Source organism: Nerophis ophidion, linkage group LG10 (genome assembly GCF_033978795.1).
Source record: "Nerophis ophidion isolate RoL-2023_Sa linkage group LG10, RoL_Noph_v1.0, whole genome shotgun sequence".
Lineage (NCBI taxonomy): Eukaryota > Metazoa > Chordata > Actinopteri > Syngnathiformes > Syngnathidae > Nerophis > Nerophis ophidion.
Window position 1 is genome coordinate 67,456,990 of NC_084620.1, and position 19,343 is coordinate 67,476,332.

The 19,343-nt window shown below is 41.4% G+C and overlaps 1 protein-coding gene across 1 annotated transcript in view; it reads right to left on the reverse strand.

Annotated features, from left to right (window-relative positions):
* Window positions 1–891: 891 nt before the first annotated feature.
* Window positions 892–19,343, reverse strand: part of kdm5a (lysine demethylase 5A) — a 56,892-nt gene continuing 38,440 nt past the window's right edge. Inside the window, exons 23-29 of the mRNA XM_061914506.1 lie at window positions 17,132–17,692; window positions 15,937–16,095; window positions 15,731–15,859; window positions 15,506–15,653; window positions 8,347–8,567; window positions 7,796–8,269; window positions 892–1,486 (exon numbers count right to left, since the gene is read on the reverse strand). Of these exons, the coding sequence (XP_061770490.1) occupies window positions 1,187–1,486; window positions 7,796–8,269; window positions 8,347–8,567; window positions 15,506–15,653; window positions 15,731–15,859; window positions 15,937–16,095; window positions 17,132–17,692 (1,992 nt within the window). The 3' untranslated portion in view covers window positions 892–1,186. The remainder of the gene's footprint in view (window positions 1,487–7,795; window positions 8,270–8,346; window positions 8,568–15,505; window positions 15,654–15,730; window positions 15,860–15,936; window positions 16,096–17,131; window positions 17,693–19,343) is intronic.

The following is a 19,343-nucleotide window of genomic DNA, read 5'->3' on the forward strand; positions in this document are numbered from 1 at the left end:
GGATGGATAACATTTTTACATAGATTACTATCAAATGTGTTATATTATTATAAAACTGAAAAACATATTTTTTATTCACAATGTGGGACAATGTATGTTTTAATAATTTGTAAATAAAAAAATAAAAAAATTGTAGTAACTTTATAAACTTTTTTTTAACCCTAGGACAAATTATATTTTATGTATAATGGAGGAAAAATTTCAATTACTGGAAAAAAATATATAAAAAAAGGTTTTTAAATTATTTTTTCGCATTTTGGAAATAGTTGGAAAGCAATAATCGATTAGTTGTTTTGAAGATGCGATGCGATTGTTTTGAAGTCCTAGTCAGTGGACACAAAACAATCAGCAATGTTTTTTTTTTGGTTTTCAGCAATAGCGCGCAATAAAATGGAAGCCCATCCATCCATCCATCCATCCTCTTCCGCTTATCCGAGGTCAGGTCGCGGGGGCAGCAGCCTAAGAAGGGAAACCCAGACTTCCCTCTCCCCAGCCACTTCGTCTAGCTCTTCCCGGGGGATCCCGAGGCGTTCCCAGGCCAGCCGGGAGACATAGTCTTCCCAACGTGTCCTGGGTCTTCCCCGTGGCCTCCTACCGGTCGGACATGCCCGAAACACCTCCCTAGGGAGGCGTTCGGGTGGCATCCTGACCAGATGCCCGAACCACTTCATCTGGCTCCTCTCCATGTGAAGCAATTGTTTTTTTCCCCGCGTTAAATCTCAATTCCAGGTGACTCTTCTGGTCATTTATTCATTTATCCAGTCACTCAAAATAAGGTGGTTGAAACGAGTTTGCACCAGATTTTACTCGGCCGACCGCAACACACCTCTACCCTTCACACCCTTTTTGCACCACACACACAGAAACTACAACACGATGTATTAAATAGACTTGTTTGACTAGGAATAGTTTATTAAAAGGTGAGAAAAAAAAAGCCACAATCCATTATTTAATTGCTTTCAAGCTATGTACATTATAAATAATTCCACTACATTACAACCATTTCTTGAAGCAGGAGCCCTACTGAAGTTGCAGTTTTGCGTTGGATTAAACATGTGGAGTTCATATTGGAGCTGGTGGATTCTTCGAGCTAAAACTCAAGTCGGGTCCAAGGAGGCTGGAGTTTGATGAGTGTTCCGTCTTGCAGGTGGGATACTGGGTGGAGTCTTTGATGTCTCTCCTAGTGCTAACTGCTCTGCTGGGACGCCAACGAGCTCGCCGCGTTTAGATGCGCCACCACGGTGGCGACGCGGGACCACGAGCCGCCGCCGGACGACAGGAGAGCCGGCGTTGCCAGCACCACCACCCTTTCCTCTTCGTCCTCCTCCTCCTCCTCCTGCTTGGCGCCTCCCCCCCTCCTCCTCGGCCCCTTGAGGGAGCAGTCCTCGCAGATGTAGTCTTCGTTCTCCGCCATCTCGCAGGACACGCCCACGCACACCTGGTGGAACCACTCGTCGCAGCCGCCGTCGCACTGCACCCAGTCCACCTTGACGAGACATGGTTATTAGCGCGTGGGAGACAGACCGCCATCGACAGTCATTACGTCACCGCCGCTGACAAGCCTACCCATCCCGGCGCTCTGATTGGCCGCCGCGGACTGGCCACTTGTTAACTTGCCGGTGGACGCCGGCCTGGCCAGTTAATACGTTACGTGTAACTCTCTTTACGGTGTTCCAGTGCAGTTATATTCAATAACATTTCCATGATGTCCAAGTGTTGGTTATTAACTCCAACTACTGTACACACAAGGAAAACACGTGTTCAGGCTTAAAAAAAAAAAACCTCTTCTGTCAAAGAATCCGATTATTATTCCACTCCCCACGTAGACTTTTTGGATACTCAATTTATTGTTTTGTGTTGTACAAACCCTGTTTCCATATGAGTTGGGAAATTGTGTTAGATTTAACACAATCCTTTTCAACCCAGATTCAGTTGAATAAGCTACAAAGACAAGATATTTGATGTTCAAACTCATAAACTGCAAATAATAATTAACTTAGAATTTAATGGCTGGAACACGTGCCAAAGTAGTTGGGAAAGGGCGTGTTCACCACCGTGTTACATAACCTTTTCTTTTAACAACACTCAATAAACGTTTGGGAACTGAGGAAAGTAATTGTTGAAGCTCTGAAAGTGGAATTCTTTCCCATTCTTGTTTTATGTAGAGCTTCAGTCGTTCAACGGTCCGGGGTCTCCGCTGTCGTATTTTACACTTCATAATGCGCCACACATTTTCCATGATGGACAGGTATGGACTGCAGGCGGGCCAGGAAAGCACCCGCACTCTTTTACTACAAAACCACACTGTTGTGACATGTGGCTTGGCATTGTCTTGCTGAAATAAGCAGGGGCGTCCATGATAACGTTGATTGGATGACAACATATGTTGCTCCAAAACCTGTATGTACCTTTCAGCATTAATGGTGCCTTCACAGATGGGTAAGTTACCCATGCCAGGCGTAACCTGTAGTGTGAATTGCTTAAAAATAATAAAGATTCTTTTCACAGAGGTCAAGGACATGGTCAAGCCCTCCCTCTGTGTGGCTTCCCCTTTTTTATAAGCCAGGCAGTAGTTCAGACTTATAGCTAGGGTTTCACCTGTCCGTCACTCCCTACAGGCGTAACCTGAGTCCACTTGTCAGCAGCCAGGCTCACACTCGTCAGGGTCCCGTGACAGGAATCCCCTAAGTTGCTGTGTGCGCGTCGCAGGAGAGTTCCCCAGTCCGCCTCCCACCGTATGCGCAACGCGGGTCTGCTGATTGCAGTCGCGCCCGCTCCTACTAAGGGCTGCACCCCCATACTAACACAGATGCTGGCTTTTGAACTTTGCGTCGATAACAGTCTGGATGGTTTGCTTCCCCTTTGGTCCGGATGACACCATGTCAAATATTTCCAAAAACCACTTGAAATGTGGACTGGTCAGACCACAGAACACTTTTCCACTTTGCATCAGTCCATCTTAGATGATCTCGGGCCCAGAGAAGCCGGCGGGGTTTCTGGATGTTGTTGATAAATGGCTTTCGCTTTGCATAGTAGAGCTTTAACTTGCACTTATAGATGTAGCGATGAACTGTATTTAGTGACAGTGGTTTTCTGAAGTGTTCCTGAGCCCATGTGGTGATATCCTTTAGAGATTGATGTTGGTTTTGATACAGTGCCGTCTGAGGGATCGAAGGTCACGGTCATTCAATGTTGGTTTCCGGCCATGCCGCTTACGTGGAGTGATTTCTCCAGATTCTCTGACACTTTTGATATTATGGACCGTAGATGTTGAAATCCCTAAATTTCTTGCAATTGCACTTTGAGAAACGTTGTTCTTAAACTGTTTGACTATTTGCTCACGCAGTTGTGAACAAAGGGGTGTACCTCACCCCATCCTTTCTTGTGAAAGACTGAGCATTTTTTGGGAAGCTGTTTTTATACCCAATCATGGCACCCACCTGTTCCCAATTAGCCTGCACACCTGTGGGATGTTCCAAATAAGTGTTTGATGAGCATTCCTCAAATACTTTCAGTATTTATTGCCACCTTTCCCAACTTCTTTGTCTTGTGTTGCTGGCATCAAATTCTAAAGTTAATGATTATTTGCACAAAAAAAAATGTTTATGAGTTTGAACATCAAATATGTTGTCTTTGCAGCATATTCAACTGAATATGGGTTGAAAATGATTTGCAAATCATTGTATTCTGTTTATATTTACATCTAACACAATTTCACAACTCATATGGAAACAGGGTTTGTAATTAGCACATTCAATGACAGCAAGGCGCATAAAATTGATGATTTGCAAAAAATGCAAAAATGCAATCCTATTTACCCTTGGGACCCAGTTGGTCCCTCATTTTAACATTTACTGTTTATACCAGGGGTGTCCAAACATTTTACAGCAAGGGCCTCATAGATTGAAAACTGAAGGCTGCCGGGGGCCCCTTCGATACATTTTGTATATTAAAACTAGGCATGTCCGATAATATCGGCAGTCCGATAAATGCTTTAAAATGTAATATCGGAAATAATCAGTATCGGTTTCAAAAAGTAAAATGTATGCCGCTGTGTACACGGACATAGGGAGAACTACAGAGCACCAATAAACCTGAAAAGTACTGCCTTTGCGTGCCGGCCCAGTCACATAATTTTTCACACACACAAGTGAATGCAAGGCATACTTGGTCAACAGCCATACAGGTCACGCTGAGGGTGGCCATATAAACAACTTTAACACTGTTACAAATATGGGCCACAGTGTGAACCCACACCAAACAAGAACAACAAACACATTCTGGGAGAACATCCACACCGTAACACAACAGAAAAAAATACCCAGAATCCCTTGCAGCACTAACTCTTCCGGGGCGCTACAACATACACTCCCGCTACTCCTTAACCCCCCTCCCCCACGCCCACCTCAGCCTCCTCATGCTCTCAGGGAGAGCATGTCCCAAATTCCAAGCTGCTGTTTTGATGTATGTTTAAAAAAATTATACACTTTTGTGACTTCAATAATAAATATGACAGTGCCATGTTGGCATTTTTTTTCCATAACTTGAGTTGATTTATTTTGGAAAACCTTGTTACATTGTTTGATGCATCCAGCGGGGCACCACAACAAAATTAGGCATAATAATGTGTTGATTCCACAACTGTATATATCGGTATCGGTTGTTATCGGAATCGGTAATTAAGAGTTGGACAATATCAGAATATCGGCAAAAAAGCTATTATCGGACAACTCTCATTAAAACCGATACAATGGCCAATCAATTTATGTTAAACTATCTGAACACAACATCCTTATCTTCTCTCTGTGTTATCAGGAACAAACCTTATTCTCCATAATTTTGCCCTAAAATAAGCATTTTCAAGCAATAAAGCGGCTAAATGGATTACAACTACTACAGCAAGACCAAAACAATCAGACCGCGCAGTTCAGTATCGTGACCTCTGATTGGCTCAGCCTCAGGTACACTCATAACATTACCATGCTATCTTTTTCAGCTCATTTTACAAGCCATGCTAACATTTATGTGCATATTTTTTTGGGACAATTTTTCTGCTGAACACCTTGACCGATACTTGACATATTCTAACTGTTAGCCTGCTAAATTTAACATTCTAGCATAAAATTTAACGTGCTACTTTTTTTAAGCAAATTTTGCAGCCAAATGCCGAAGACTCATAAGTAGGTATTTGACACATGCTAACTGTTTGCATGCCAATTTTGCAGCCAAATACTTTAGGCTCATCTGAATTGGTACTTGACACACCCGAACTGTTTGCATGCTAACATAGGTGCGCTAACTTTTTTAGCCAATTTTTCAGCCACACACCTCAGTCATATATGACTTGGTACTTGACACATCCTAACATTTTAGGCAATTTTACAGCCAAAAACCTATGACTTCCTTAACATTGTTCTTGACACATGCTAACTGTTTGCATGCTAACATTATCAATCAATCAATCGATGTTTATTTATATAGCCCTAAATGACAAGTGTCTCAAAGGGAGACACTTGTGGAAGTATGTTCAAAAAATAAAAATGAATTAAAATCAATGTTGTTATAGATGATTGACCTATTTAAGGCTCCAAATACTTCACATCAATTATTCCACCCCAAAGGGAATAAGCGGTAGAAAATGGATGGATGGATGGAAAAGATAACATACTTTGTGTTGCCCCCCAAAAAAGGCAAAGATTTTTTTTTCAACTTTATATCAACAGATGCAGTAAGCAGGATGTTGTTTTTTTTTTTTTTTTTTTTTTTTTTTACATATTTATGACTTAAGACCTTTCCGGGTCCCCAGGACCAAACGTGAGGGTAGCCCTAAATGGTTAATAAATATATATATATTGCATTTGTTTTGAAAAAGGAAAAATATCAAAATGCTTGGTTTTTTGTATCAGTTTGGACACCCCTGTTTTAGAGTAGCATGTGTACAGCTTGCATACTAGTGTATATTTACTGTGTAAACATCTGGCAACACAAGTGAGCACGCCTGTGTCTGCTCATTTTCAGTGAATAGTAAATGTGCACAAGCTGTACACAGACTACTCTGTAATGGAGTTCTTACTTGTACAGTATTGTTTTCTGACAATATATATTCATATAATTTAAAAAAGGCCTGCTGAAATGTGAGTTGTTGACACTTTGGGGAGTGACTGTACATAAAGAAGCTAAAGGGGCGGTATGGCTCGGTTGGTGGAGTGGCCGTGCCAGCAACTTGAGGGTTGCAGGTTCGATTCCTGCTTCCGCCATCCTGGTCACTGCCGTTGTGTCCTTGGGCAAGACACCTTGCCCACGTGCTCCTAGTGCCACCCACACTGGTTTAAATGTAACTTGGATGTTGGGTTTCACTATGTGGGGCGCTTTGAGTCACTAGAGAAAAGCGCTATATAAATATAATTCACAAAAAAAGGGCTGCACAAGCCACAACGTTTTTAGACAATTTTGTAGCTGAACTCCTCATTCATACATGACTTGGTACTTGACACATCTTGTTAGCCTGCTAGAGTTAACATTCTAGCATATTAACATTAGTGTGCTAACTTTTTTTATTTGGCAATTTTGCCGCTGTACACCTCAGAGTCATATAACTTAGTACTTGAAACATGTTGGCATGCTAACTTTTTAAGATTTATTTACATGCGTACACTTCATAGTCATATGATTGTTACTCGATGCATGCTAACGTTAGAATTTAAGTCTGGCTTGCACATTTCAGCATTCAAATGCAATTTTTCCCAAAATTGCATGTTCTAGTTTTTTGTGTAATATTCTAATCTGGGATGTTTTAATTTTGTGTTTTGAATGTGTCGCGGGCCGATAAAAAACAAGCTGCGGGTTGCACTGTGGACAGCCCTAGTATATACTGTATGGCAGGGGTCGGGAACCTTTTTGGCAGAGAGAGCCAAGAAGCCAAATATTTTTAAAATGTATTTCCGTAAGAGCCATATAATATTTTTTTCAACACTGAGCACAACTCAACCCGTGCATTTTCAAGTAAGACCAACATTTCTAGAGTGTAATAAGTATCTTATTCTTTGGAATAACATTGTTATTCTGAAGCTAACTGTGGAGGGGGCGTGGCCTGCGGGCCTGCAGCGAAGCGGGGTGTTGCCAGGGCCGACCTCGAAATTAGCGACAGGTGCGTAGATGGCCCAGCTGGGCCTTGTTTTCTAATCACCTGTCACTCTGTTTATAAGCAGCAGCCAGGAGAGAGCGAGAACGAAAGAGAAAAAGACAATTGCTGGAAAGCAACTAAGAGACTTATTGAAAAATAAAAAAATATTGTAACCCTGGAACAAGCTCTCATGTCGGTGCCTGGTGGTCTGAAGAACCCCCAAGAGGGCAAGCCCCACACTAACCAATAATAAATAAATTACTTCTTACCATTAACGCAACTTCTTGAACATAAAAATGCATGAGAATGTTTTATATTTTGAACGTTATTTTTGATTACAAGTGGAATTATTCATTATTTATCGTGCCGAGCAATGTCAGCTCAGATTTATCCGAGAGCCAGATGCGGTCGTCAAAAGAGCCACATCTGGCTCGCGAGCCATAGGTTCCCTACCCCTGCTGTATGGTATTCCTAATAAATCAAGGGAGGGACTGTTAAATATATAAATAGTGTAATCGCTGACGTTTATCACTGCATGTGGAGTAACTTGCTTACTTCTGACCTCTGTTAACATGTAAACCCTGCTTGTGTCTATCAATCATTTGGTGCAATGTGACTTCCAGTCAACACCAACATAATGACACATGTGCAGTTCAGCTGCAAAGTGCTCACCTTGTCTTTGCACGGTCTTTGACAGTTTTTGGCCGCGCACACAGCGTTCTCGTCGTTGGAGTCTTCAGCCCCGGACCAATCGTACTTGGAGGGAATGTCCAGAATCTTCTTCTCTTTCCTCTTGTCCAGCCCCTCCCTGACGGCCTCCGCCTTGGCGGCCGCTTTCTCTTTCCTTTTCCTCTCCTTCTCCTCCTTGGCTAAACGTTTGGCCAGTTGCTTCATCTCGCGGTTCTTCTCCAGGCCCAGTTTAAGCTTCTTCTTCTTGGTTTTACCCCCGAGGCCGAGCTCCAGGCCGGCCCTTTTCAGTTCCTTGGATTTGGACGACCGTACGTCGCCCAGGACCGTGGTGGTCATCAGCATGTGGTGGTGATGGTGGTGGTGGTGATGCTCTGCTCGCTCTAACTTCCGCTTCCTCTTTTTATCAGAGTCCTTGGTCTTGATTTTCAGCGATTTATCCATCGGATTGTCATCCGGCTGTGGAGAAAAAGACGATCTAGAAAAATGTAGCAGGGATACCAAGTAGTTTAAGTAGAAAGCAATCAGTTCCCTACTTCCATGACCTGGAGGAACCGCTCCTCCAATGGTGGATGTGTGGCCTGCAGGATCCTCCAGATGTGCTGGGTCTCATCCAGGGACACCTCCAGCAGGTCACCCAGCATCATCAGCTCCTCCAGCTGGGCTTTGGCCTGTGGAGACAACTCAAGCACGGGTGGCTCCAAGCTGCGGGGTACCAGAGGGGTCTTCCGGGGCTGCTTCCTTGGCGTTACCACATCTGCAACATTTTTCCAGTCATGAGATATTCAGGATCGCTGACACAAAACGCAGAGAAGACTAGCCTCGCTTTTAGGACTGGAGATCATGGCCGATTTTCCGAATCGATTCATAAGGTTCTAACTTAAAGGTGTTCACAATTTGGCCCAGGAGCCATTTGAAGCTCACAGGTAATTTTTAACAGCCTATAGCCCAGGAGTCGGGAACCTTTTTGGCTGAGAGAGCCATGAAATCCTAATATTGTAAAATGTATTTCCGTAAGAGCCATATAATATTTGTTCTAACACTGAATACAATGCGTGCAATTTTAAGTAAGACAAACATGTTTAGAGTCTAATAAGTCGCGTATTCTTTTTAATAACATTGTTATTCTGAAGCTAACCAATTATAATAAAATACTTCTTTCCATAGTGCGACCCTCCTGTACCCCAAACAACAGCTGGGTTTGGTTGAGCCACCCGCAACCTTGAACAGGTGCGGTAGAAAATGGATGGATGGACTAAAATGCATGACAATGTTTTATTATTTGAACGTTATTTTTAACACTGTTACTTCCAGCGTAATTATTCAATACTTATCGTGTTAAACAATGTCGCAAAGATTTATCTGAGAGCCAGATACAGTCGTCAAAAGAGCCACATCTGGCTCGCGAGCCATAGGTTCCCAACCCCTGCTATAGCCCATTCAAAAAATACAACAAAAATAAAACATAAAAGTGGAACAAGAGCAAACAGGTGAAAATGTAACATGAAAAAGTTGCAATGTTGACTAATAACACAAAGCTTCTATGCAGGCTGTTTTTTCAACAAAGTTTTCATTGCTCCCAAAATATTTATGCATTAAAACCAATGGTGTTATAATGTATTAACCTATTTAAGTCTTTAATTATTTCAAATCCAATATTCCACTTTGAAATACTTTTTAAGGGAAATATTGCATTTTTTGTGCGCCATACGAAAAAGGATGAAACAAACACAAAAAAGTAATTACAAAGTATTTCAATCAATCAATCAATCAATCAATGTTTACTTATATAGCCCTAAATCACTAGTGTCTCAAAGGGCTGCACAAACCACCACGACATCCTCGGTAGGCCCACATAAGGGCAAGGAAAACTCACACCCAGTGGGACGTCGGTGACAATGATGACTATGAGAACCTTAGAGAGGAGGAAAGCAATGGATGTCGAGCGGGTCTAACATGATACTGTGAAAGTTCAATCCACAATGGATCCAACACAGTCGCAAGAGTCCAGTCCAAAGCGGGTCCAACTCAGCAGAGAGAGTCCCGTTCACAGCGGAGCCACCAGGAAACCATCCCAAGCGGAGGCGGATCAGCAGCGCAGAGATGTCCCCAGCCGATACACAGGCAAGCAGTACATGGCCACCGGATCGGACCGGACCCCCTCCACAAGGGAGAGTGGGACATAGAAGAAAAAGAAAAGAAACAGCAGATCAACTGGTCTAAAAAGGGAGTCTATTTAAAGGCTACAGCATACAAATGAGTTTTAAGGTGAGACTTAAATGCTTCTACTGAGGTGGCATCTCGAACTGTTACCGGGAGGGCATTCCAGAGTACTGGAGCCCGAACGGAAAACGCTCTATAGCCCGCAGACTTTTTTTGGGCTTTGGGAATCACTAATAAGCCGGAGTCCTTTGAACGCAGATTTCTTGCCGGGACATATGGTACAATACAATCGGCAAGATAGGATGGAGCTAGACCGTGTAGTATTTTATACGTAAGTAGTAAAACCTTAAAGTCACATCTTAAGTGCACAGGAAGCCAGTGCAGGTGAGCCAGTACAGGCGTAATGTGATCAAACTTTCTTGTTCTTGTCAAAAGTCTAGCAGCCGCATTTTGTACCAACTGTAATCTTTTAATGCTAGACATGGGGAGACCCGAAAATAATACGTTACAGTAGTCGAGGCGAGACGTAACAAACGCATGGATAATGATCTCAGCGTCTTTAGTGGACAGAATGGAGCGAATTTTAGCGATATTACGGAGATGAAAGAAGGCCGTTTTAGTAACGCTTTTAATGTGTGCCTCAAAGGAGAGAGTTGGGTCGAAGATAATACCCAGATTCTTTACCGTGTCGCCTTGTTTAATTGTTTGGTTGTCAAATGTTAGAGTTGTATTATTAAATAGAGTTCGGTGTCTAGCAGGACCGATAATCAGCATTTCCGTTTTTTTGGCGTTGAGTTGCAAAAAGTTAGCGGACATCCATTGTTTAATTTCATTAAGACACGCCTCCAGCTGCCTACAATCCGGCGTGTTGGTCAGCTTTAGGGGCATGTAGAGTTGGGTGTCATCAGCATAACAGTGAAAGCTAACACCGTATTTGCGTATGATGTCACCTAGCGGCAGCATGTAGATGCTGAAGAGTGCAGGGCCAAGGACCGAACCCTGGGGAACTCCACACGTTACCTTAACGTAGTCCGAGGTCACATTGTTATGGGAGACACACTGCATCCTATCAGTAAGATAAGAGTTAAACCAAGACAGGGCTAAGTCTGACATACCGATTCGTGTTTTGATACGTTCTAATAAAATATTATGATCGACGGTATCGAAAGCAGCGCTAAGATCGAGGAGCAGCAACATAGATGACGCATCAGAATCCATCGTTAGCAATAGATCATTAGTCATTTTTGCGAGGGCTGTCTCCGTCGAGTGATTTGCCCTGAAACCGGATTGAAAGGTTTCACATAGATTGTTAGACGCTAAGTGTTCATTTAACTGCTCCGCAACAATTTTTTCGAGGATTTTTGAAATGAAGGGAAGGTGAGACACCGGTCGGTAGTTTACCATGAGGTCAGGATCGAGGTTAGGTCTTTTAAGGAGAGGATGAATAACCGCTTTTTTGAATGCTAGGGGAACAGTGCCCGAGGAAAGTGATAAGTTTATAATATTTAGCACTGATGGACCTAATAATACAAAGAGCTCCTTGATCAGTTTCCCAGGAAGAGGGTCAAGTAAACATGTTGTTTGTTTTATTCCATTTACACGTTGTAACAATTCCTCTAATGTTATTTCCTCAAAACGAGAGAAACTATTTTGGAGGGCAGTATCCGCCGTATATACAATCGTGTCAGTGTTAATAGAACCCCGTTGTAGCTGGGACGCATTGTCTTTAATCTCCTTTCTAATGACTTCAATTTTCTTACTAAAGAATTGCATAAAGTCATCAGCTGAGTGGGTGGAGCTACTGGAAGGAGTCCCTTGTTGGGTTAGCGATGCTACCGTACTAAACAAAAATTTAGGATCGTTTTTATTACGGTGGATGAGATTTGAGTAATAATTAGCTTTAGCTAAGGTAAGCATGCGTTTATAAGTTATTAAACCATCACTAAATGCTTGATGGTGCACCTCAAGTTTAGTCGTGCGCCATTTGCGTTCCAGCTTTCTGCATAATAATTTCTGAGCTCTAGTTTCTTCTGTAAACCACGGGGTGCGCTTTTTTGGAGCCTTTTTTAACTTTAGCGGTGCTATGTTATCAATGGTTTCGCGCAGGGCGTCGTTAAAATTGTTAGTGAGGTTATCAATAGAGCCCACATACTTTGGGAATGGTGCCATTACCGAGGGCAGTAGGTCAGCAAGAGTTGTCGTTGTGGCCGTATTAATGTTGCGGCTGCTATAGCAGTTATTATTATTATTAGTTTGACGAACATGCTTCAAACTTATAATTGACGTATGGATCTGATGTTAATTTAGAGCAGGGGTGTCCAAACTGTTTGACTTGGGGGCTGCATTGGGCTGAAAAGAAATGTGGTCGAGAATCGACCGCATGTAAAGTCACATATATAAATAAATATATATATATATATATTACCACATCAGGGCAAGAAAAAACTTAACCCAATGGGAACAACAAGAAATCTTGGAAGCGAATGGATGTCGAGTGGATACGGTTAATAATGTGTGTATAGATGTGTGTGTCTGTGTATATATATATATATATATATATATATATATATATATATATATACATACACATACATACATATAAATACATAAACACTGTAATGAGACTAATTACTGCCAGAGTATTGAGCAAAGGGTTATGCACGTGATTTTTAGAATTTATTATTTTTAATAAACTTGTAAAAATTTCTACAGTTTACTGTTTTTTTCAGTCAACATGATGTACATTAATGAAAGATAAAAACACTTTTTTGAGTTCAGCAAAAAGCCGCAATGAAACAAAGAGTGAAACATTTAAAGGGGTGTGAGTACTTTTCCTACCCACTGCATGTGTACTTATAATACAATAATGATGGATATATAATTAATGATTAATATAATTGGATATTAATAGTTTGTGAAAGACATACTTGTACTTTGTTTACTTTCGTGACAACCTCCTTTAGGTTTTCAGAAATATAGAGCAGCTAAAATGAGCTAAACGTGGACAAAATTGGGGAGAGTTTTTGCTTTATAATGGATTTAAATGAGTGTAATTTCTAATGTTTTTATGGTGGATGGACATTTTTTATAATGTCTACAAAGTTCAGTAAGCAGGTTGTGTTTTGTGTGACTATGTCTATTGACATTTTGTGCTATGAAGATTTATTTTATTTTTTTTGCACCATGACTAGGGAAGGTTGTTTGCATTGGGTCTTATAGGGAAAAATGCTGCGTATAGCACAATTCAGAGCATTAAAGGTCATTGACCTGAATAGCTCATGGTGTCTAATATATGGTGACATAGTATCAGCATCATAATTGTCAAGACTATTATAATTAATGCAATTTCCCTGTGGGTAAGATTCCTTATAAAACTAATGACGTCTTGCAGGCCGTAGTTTGAACACCCCTGGACTCGAGACTTAAACTTTGAAAGTAAAAAAAAATGTATGACTTATTTTTTTAGCACTTTTATGAACAGGGCCCTATTAGATCCCCGAGAATGTTAGTGGAATGTTTTTGTTAAAAACTGTCATTGCTCAAAAAGTAATAATGCATTAAAATCGATGTTGTTATGGATTGTTGCCTTATTTAAAGGGGGACTGCACTTTTTTTTTTTTTTATAATTTTTCGTTGACAATCATTATGAAAAGACATGACGGGTGGATATTTTTTTTTAATGCATACTAAATATTAAATAAACGTAAATAAATGTCCGCTTACAGTGGAGCCTACGGGAGCCCCACTATTCCGCCCATAAAATCCCATAAACAACAATCCAAAAAGCGGCAACAATACTCTTTTTAAATTTTGTGACTTGAATATTAACCGAGTATTAGTGATATTAATATTATAGGCGCTAACACAGACAAACTAATTACAGCGGCGACTCAGCAAATAGAATGGAAAAGGCTTTTTATTGTCATTGCACATCAAAAACAACTAAATTGCAAAATAATTGCGGTGGACGATGCCATGCAAGGCGCTAACCATGACCCATCAGGAGCAGTTAGGGCTTCGATGTTTTGCTCAGGGACACCTCGAAATTAGCTCAAATAAACAAATCAGCCATCTTGAATTATAAACAACTGCCAGAGCAAGTTTCATATAAACAACTGCAAGAGCATTTTTCAACTTTCATTCTGTTGTTCCGTGTTGATCTGGGGAATTAAAGGATAGTTATACTTTAAATAAAGTCAAGAAAAGCACGCTATTTGTAAACGGTGCGTGCAACAAACATGGCATCGTAGACGCAAAGCTTAATCATGAGATGCACCTTTACCCGAGCAAAAACGATGCATATTTATCTGAAACAGTCTGGATACCAATTTCCTTGATTCAGCCAGACACAAAGAAGCTGTAGACCTCCATGCTTTTCTTAGTTTCCATCTGTTTTTTAGTGTAGAATGTTGTCAGGAGCACTATCGTTCGATATGTCTGGGAACGCGACCGACATAATGCTTGATATCACTTGACAAATCTTTTTTTGAATAAGTATAGGAATCTATTGCGTTGCACAATTTTATTATTTTGCCGATATCTGCTTTTTGCAGTAAGAGTTGAGCCTCTTTTATACTTGGATAGTTTGTGCGCTGCTTACTGTACAACAGCCATCGGAGCTTGGTCAACCACCACTGGTTTTCACATCTGGGAAGAAGTCACGTGTCCGAATAGCAGAAATTGGCGAGCTGGGGGAAACCCTGACAATTTTGCTTGGTTTTCTTCTTCATCGTAAAACACTTTGAAAAATTTAAACTTCCTTCAAGTCTCAAAAGTTCTTTTTCTGTGCAATTTTGAAATGAAAATGTAATTGTATTGCAAGATTTTGTCACTGCAAAATTGCACCAAGGTATTGATTCTTCAAGAGCAAAATAGTAACACTGAATATGGAAGCTATTCATCTGGAAGTCTTATTTTCTTAACCCAATCAGACAGGATGTAACACAGCAATTTTATTGGGAAGGCTAGAAGTTTGCACTTGATCTTTGTGGCGCACTTGACACTGCTCTGCGTGGAAGACGAATACTCTATGTAAACAAAATAATAATAATAGTTTTAGTCAGATTCATACTTTGCATGATTGCAAAGTAGTATAGTAGCAAGGCTGCACGAGCCGAAACAAATATTTGCCAACAAAGTTGCAATGGCTTCTCTTCCTGTTTGTATTTTCTTGTTACTCGGAGAATTGGATGATAATATCATGTCACTAAGTCGCTTACTTTCTTTTCTTACTTTTCTTGTTGTTGGCAGTTAATGTTAGCGTAGTCAGCACACCGCTGCTGCTGCTCAATGCACAATTGATTGATTAATTGATTGATACTTTTATTAGTAGATTGCACAGTTCAGTACATATTCCGTACAATTGACCACTAAATGGTAACACCCGAATAAGTTTTTCAACTTGTTTAAGTCGGGGTCCACGTTAATCAATTCACAAGGCTACAGTTGGTGACAATAAATGCTATGCCTTGTGAATTGATATTGCCAAAAATTAAAAGATATAAAGATATTATTTTACCCAGCCCTACTCACTTTGCACAACGGACTTGGATGCTGACGAGTAGGCGTGTTCGGCGCAGAAAGAGGGTGTAACTGTCGGCCACATGTGACTAACCACCTCCTCGGACTTGACGGGGATCTCATCATCACAAAAAAGGTAGGGCTTGACTTCCCCTGGGTCCTGGTAGGAAGGAAACATGAAGAAGATTTAGGGGTCTAGGCCAAGCCCTCGCTTATTCCAGAAGCTCTACACCTCACCTTCATGTCGTATCCGTATGTCTCCCTGATGTCCTCATCCGAGTCGGTCTCCTCGTCATCGTAGTCCACAGACTGGCGAGGTGATGTGGCTCTGCTAAAGCCAGACTGCTGGAAGGTCTGAATGTGCCCCTAGGCAAAGAAAATAAACACGTAGATCCCCAGAAATGACCTGTAATGAAAGATCTGCCGCATGAATATGCTCGTACCTGCAGGTCAGGATTGGCGGCTGCTTTCTGCAGCTCAGCATTGATGATCTTCTCTGTCTTCTCCCTAGCAGCTTGCTCCACCATGCGTTGGCTTAGTACGGACAGCTTGGCCAGAGCGGACGACAGTTCATTAGTAGCAAGAGCTTGACGTGCTCGGTCCTGGATGTAAGTAAGTAGATATAAGGATTACGATACGATCCAAACAGGATATATTGTAAAAACAGAACAAATCAATAAGTTTCGACAGAGTAGGAACGATTCGATTCTGTCAACATTTGTTGACAAAGACATTTGGGTTTTTCACCTTCGATATGATACCAATATTGAAACCTTCTGTATTGGCCGATACCGATATTGATCCTATACTCAAACAATTTTGTAGTGTAGAATGTTTGAAAAGGTTTGATCAAGTGAAATTACTCAGAGAACAACGGTAGATATGAAAAACACTAACCTATTTATAATTAACCGCCAGGAGTAAACTTATGCTGTCTAAGTTGAATTAGTTCTTAGGCGACACCTAAGGGCCACAATAATTTGTTAAGTTAGCTTATGATGCAGTAAGGTAAATGATGCTAATATTTTTTATTATACGCTTCTGCCTTGGAGACTTTGTATTTGTAAGAAATATGGAATTAAAATGATTTGTTTACATTGGCAAATGTGTTATTTTGAACTGCAATATTTTTTAATTAAGGACATTTATTAAGTATGTCTAGCTTGTGTGTGCTCTTATGTGCTTAGCTGTTGTGTAGCTGCTATCCTATAGCCTTAGCATGTTTAATGTCTTCACTAAAAATAGGAAAAGACCAAGCTTGTGTGCATTTTAGAGGACATTTAGCTGTTGAGTGTTGCACAAGTAGGACTTGTTGTATTTGAGTCTAATATCAAAGAGTTGGGGTTTTTTTCCCCGCTGATATCGCACTATATCCGATATTAGCGGATTGGGACACCCTTAGTAGACAATCTTTTTTACATACTGTACATAAACACATTCATACTTACAAGCAATGTTTTGAAGACAAACTGTGGTTGCTACTTTTGCGCAATGCCTACGCCAGTCTTTTACACCCGTTTAATCTAAGGTTTCTGCTATTGACACAGCCGAATTGCTCGCTTGTCAAACCGGATATCCAGTCGTGTTGGTTTATCTTTTATAACCCTAACTTGTACTGTTGTAATTTTGAATCCATACCTGCCAGCTCATGGCCCTCTCAGTCAAACACTGAAGGGCCTCTCCTTCTGGAAGACGCACCGGTAGCTTCTGCAGCGACACCAGCAAAGACAGGATGGTCTCTAACCTGGGCCGCCTCGACCTCTGACACAGCGGGCACAGGAATTTAGAGTCCTTGCTATTGCTTTGCCAACCAACGCCTATCTTCTTCTGCGACCCCGTCTTAGGCAGAGGCACGCACACGCCGTGGAACCAGTCTTTGCAGAGCTCGCACTGCAGCATGAACCCGCTTGCAGTCTTGCGACACAAGCAGAACTTGACTTCCTCGATGCGGTCTGCCATGGCCATCTTGGCCAGGTTGGCGGCGCGGAGGGAATGGATGGCCTCCATCTCTTTTTGCTCCTTTGCTTTGAAGGCGGCGACCACGACGGAGGGGTCTCGCACCTCCTCTCGGCTCTCATCCAGTTCGCTCAAGGCGTCGGGATCGAAGCCTCCTCTCTCCTTCTCCATGAGCTCCCTGACTCGCTTACGCTTGCTCTTGCTGTTCCCGTAGACGCCGATGTCTACACGAGGACTGAGGACCTGAGAGGACAAGATAAATTATTACACATGTAATGTTGGCACCACTCAATGGTAAGGATGGGTACACACATCAGCAGTGACCAAAATGCGGAACGGGGTTAACTTTTTAACGGCCCACAGCACATTCTATTAATGCTATATTAATAAAAAGCCCAGAAAAACCATACAAAGGGGAATAAAATAGCAAATAGGTGTAAAAGTTGAATATCATAGTAAAAAGTTTAAATGTAGACGCCCATATCACAAAGCTATTTCTTTTTCCTAAAAAAAAAATTCCGTCCCAGGCTGGAGCTTAGGACCCACTCGGAGTGGGGCCGGGAATATTGTCAAACAAACATTGGACCCGGTTCATTACAGGGGGGAGTAAGAGGACTTGCCAGGGGGTAAGGGATGAATATAGGCTGTCAGGCCCAAGTAGTAAGGCCGTATTTTGTTCTGATGGTGGTGTGGTGGAACGTGAAGAGGAGTTCATCCACAGTCTAACGCGTGTCCAACGTTGAAGAAAAAACAAGTATTTGTGCAGTCTGGGCGGCTTGGGCGCGGGCCCACCGACGGGCGGATACCCGAACTGGAACCCAGGTATCCAATTATATTGGCCCTATCTGGAACCAGGTGGTCAGGGCAAGTCACTCGGGGCCGCACAGACGCAGAGTTGTATGAAGGTGAGCCCGCGGGGGCGGGCTCACAAGGAAACTCGTGTGCAGGGCGGTCACGCGAGGGAAGTACAGCTTGCATGCGCTGAAGCTATGGAGGAAAGTGAGACTATCCGGGAGTGATAAATGGGTGTTTCCTAAAAAAAAATTACTTCTGTAAATTCCGGACTACAAGCGGCTACTATTTTTTTTCACGCTTTGAACCCTGTGGCTTATTAAACAGTGTGGTTAATTTATGGATTTTTTTTGCTGATGGTCAAATAGTTTAAGAAAAACAAGTGCTATGGTGCCATCTTTTGGATGAAACCGCTCACTGCATTGCCCTTCATTTTAGACTGAGCTTTGAACCGTAAATAGAAATGCTGTTCTGTCTGTTAGTCATCCATAGTGTTTTTACTTGTATGGATTCTTCATTCATAATTCTAAGCAATGTTTGTAAGTTTTACAATAAAACAAACAGTTCTAACTTATTTGTGATACCTGTTAGAGTGTTTTCGTGGATGTTTGTATGTGCTATTGCAGTGGTTCTCAACCTTTTTTCAGTGATGTACCGACTGTGAATTTTTTTTTAATTCAAGTACCCCCTAATCAGAGCAAAGCATTTTTGGTTGGAAAAAAAAAAGAGATAAAGAGGTAAAATACAGCCCTATGTCATCAGTTTCTGATTTATTCAATTGTATAACAGTGCAAAATATTGCTCATTTGTAGTGGTCTTTCTTGAACTATTTGGAAAAAAAGATATAAAAATAACTAAAAACTTGTTGAAAAATAAACAAGTGATTCAATTATAAATAAAGATTTCTCCGCATAGAAGTAATCATCAACTTAAAGTGCCCTCTTTGGGGATTGTAATAGAGATGCATCAACCTAATTCTAAAATTCAAAAATAAATCTTTAACATCAATATTTATGGAACATGTCCACAAAAAATCTAGCTGTCAACACTGAATATTGCATTGTTGTATTTCTTTTCACAGTTTGTGAACTTACATTCATAT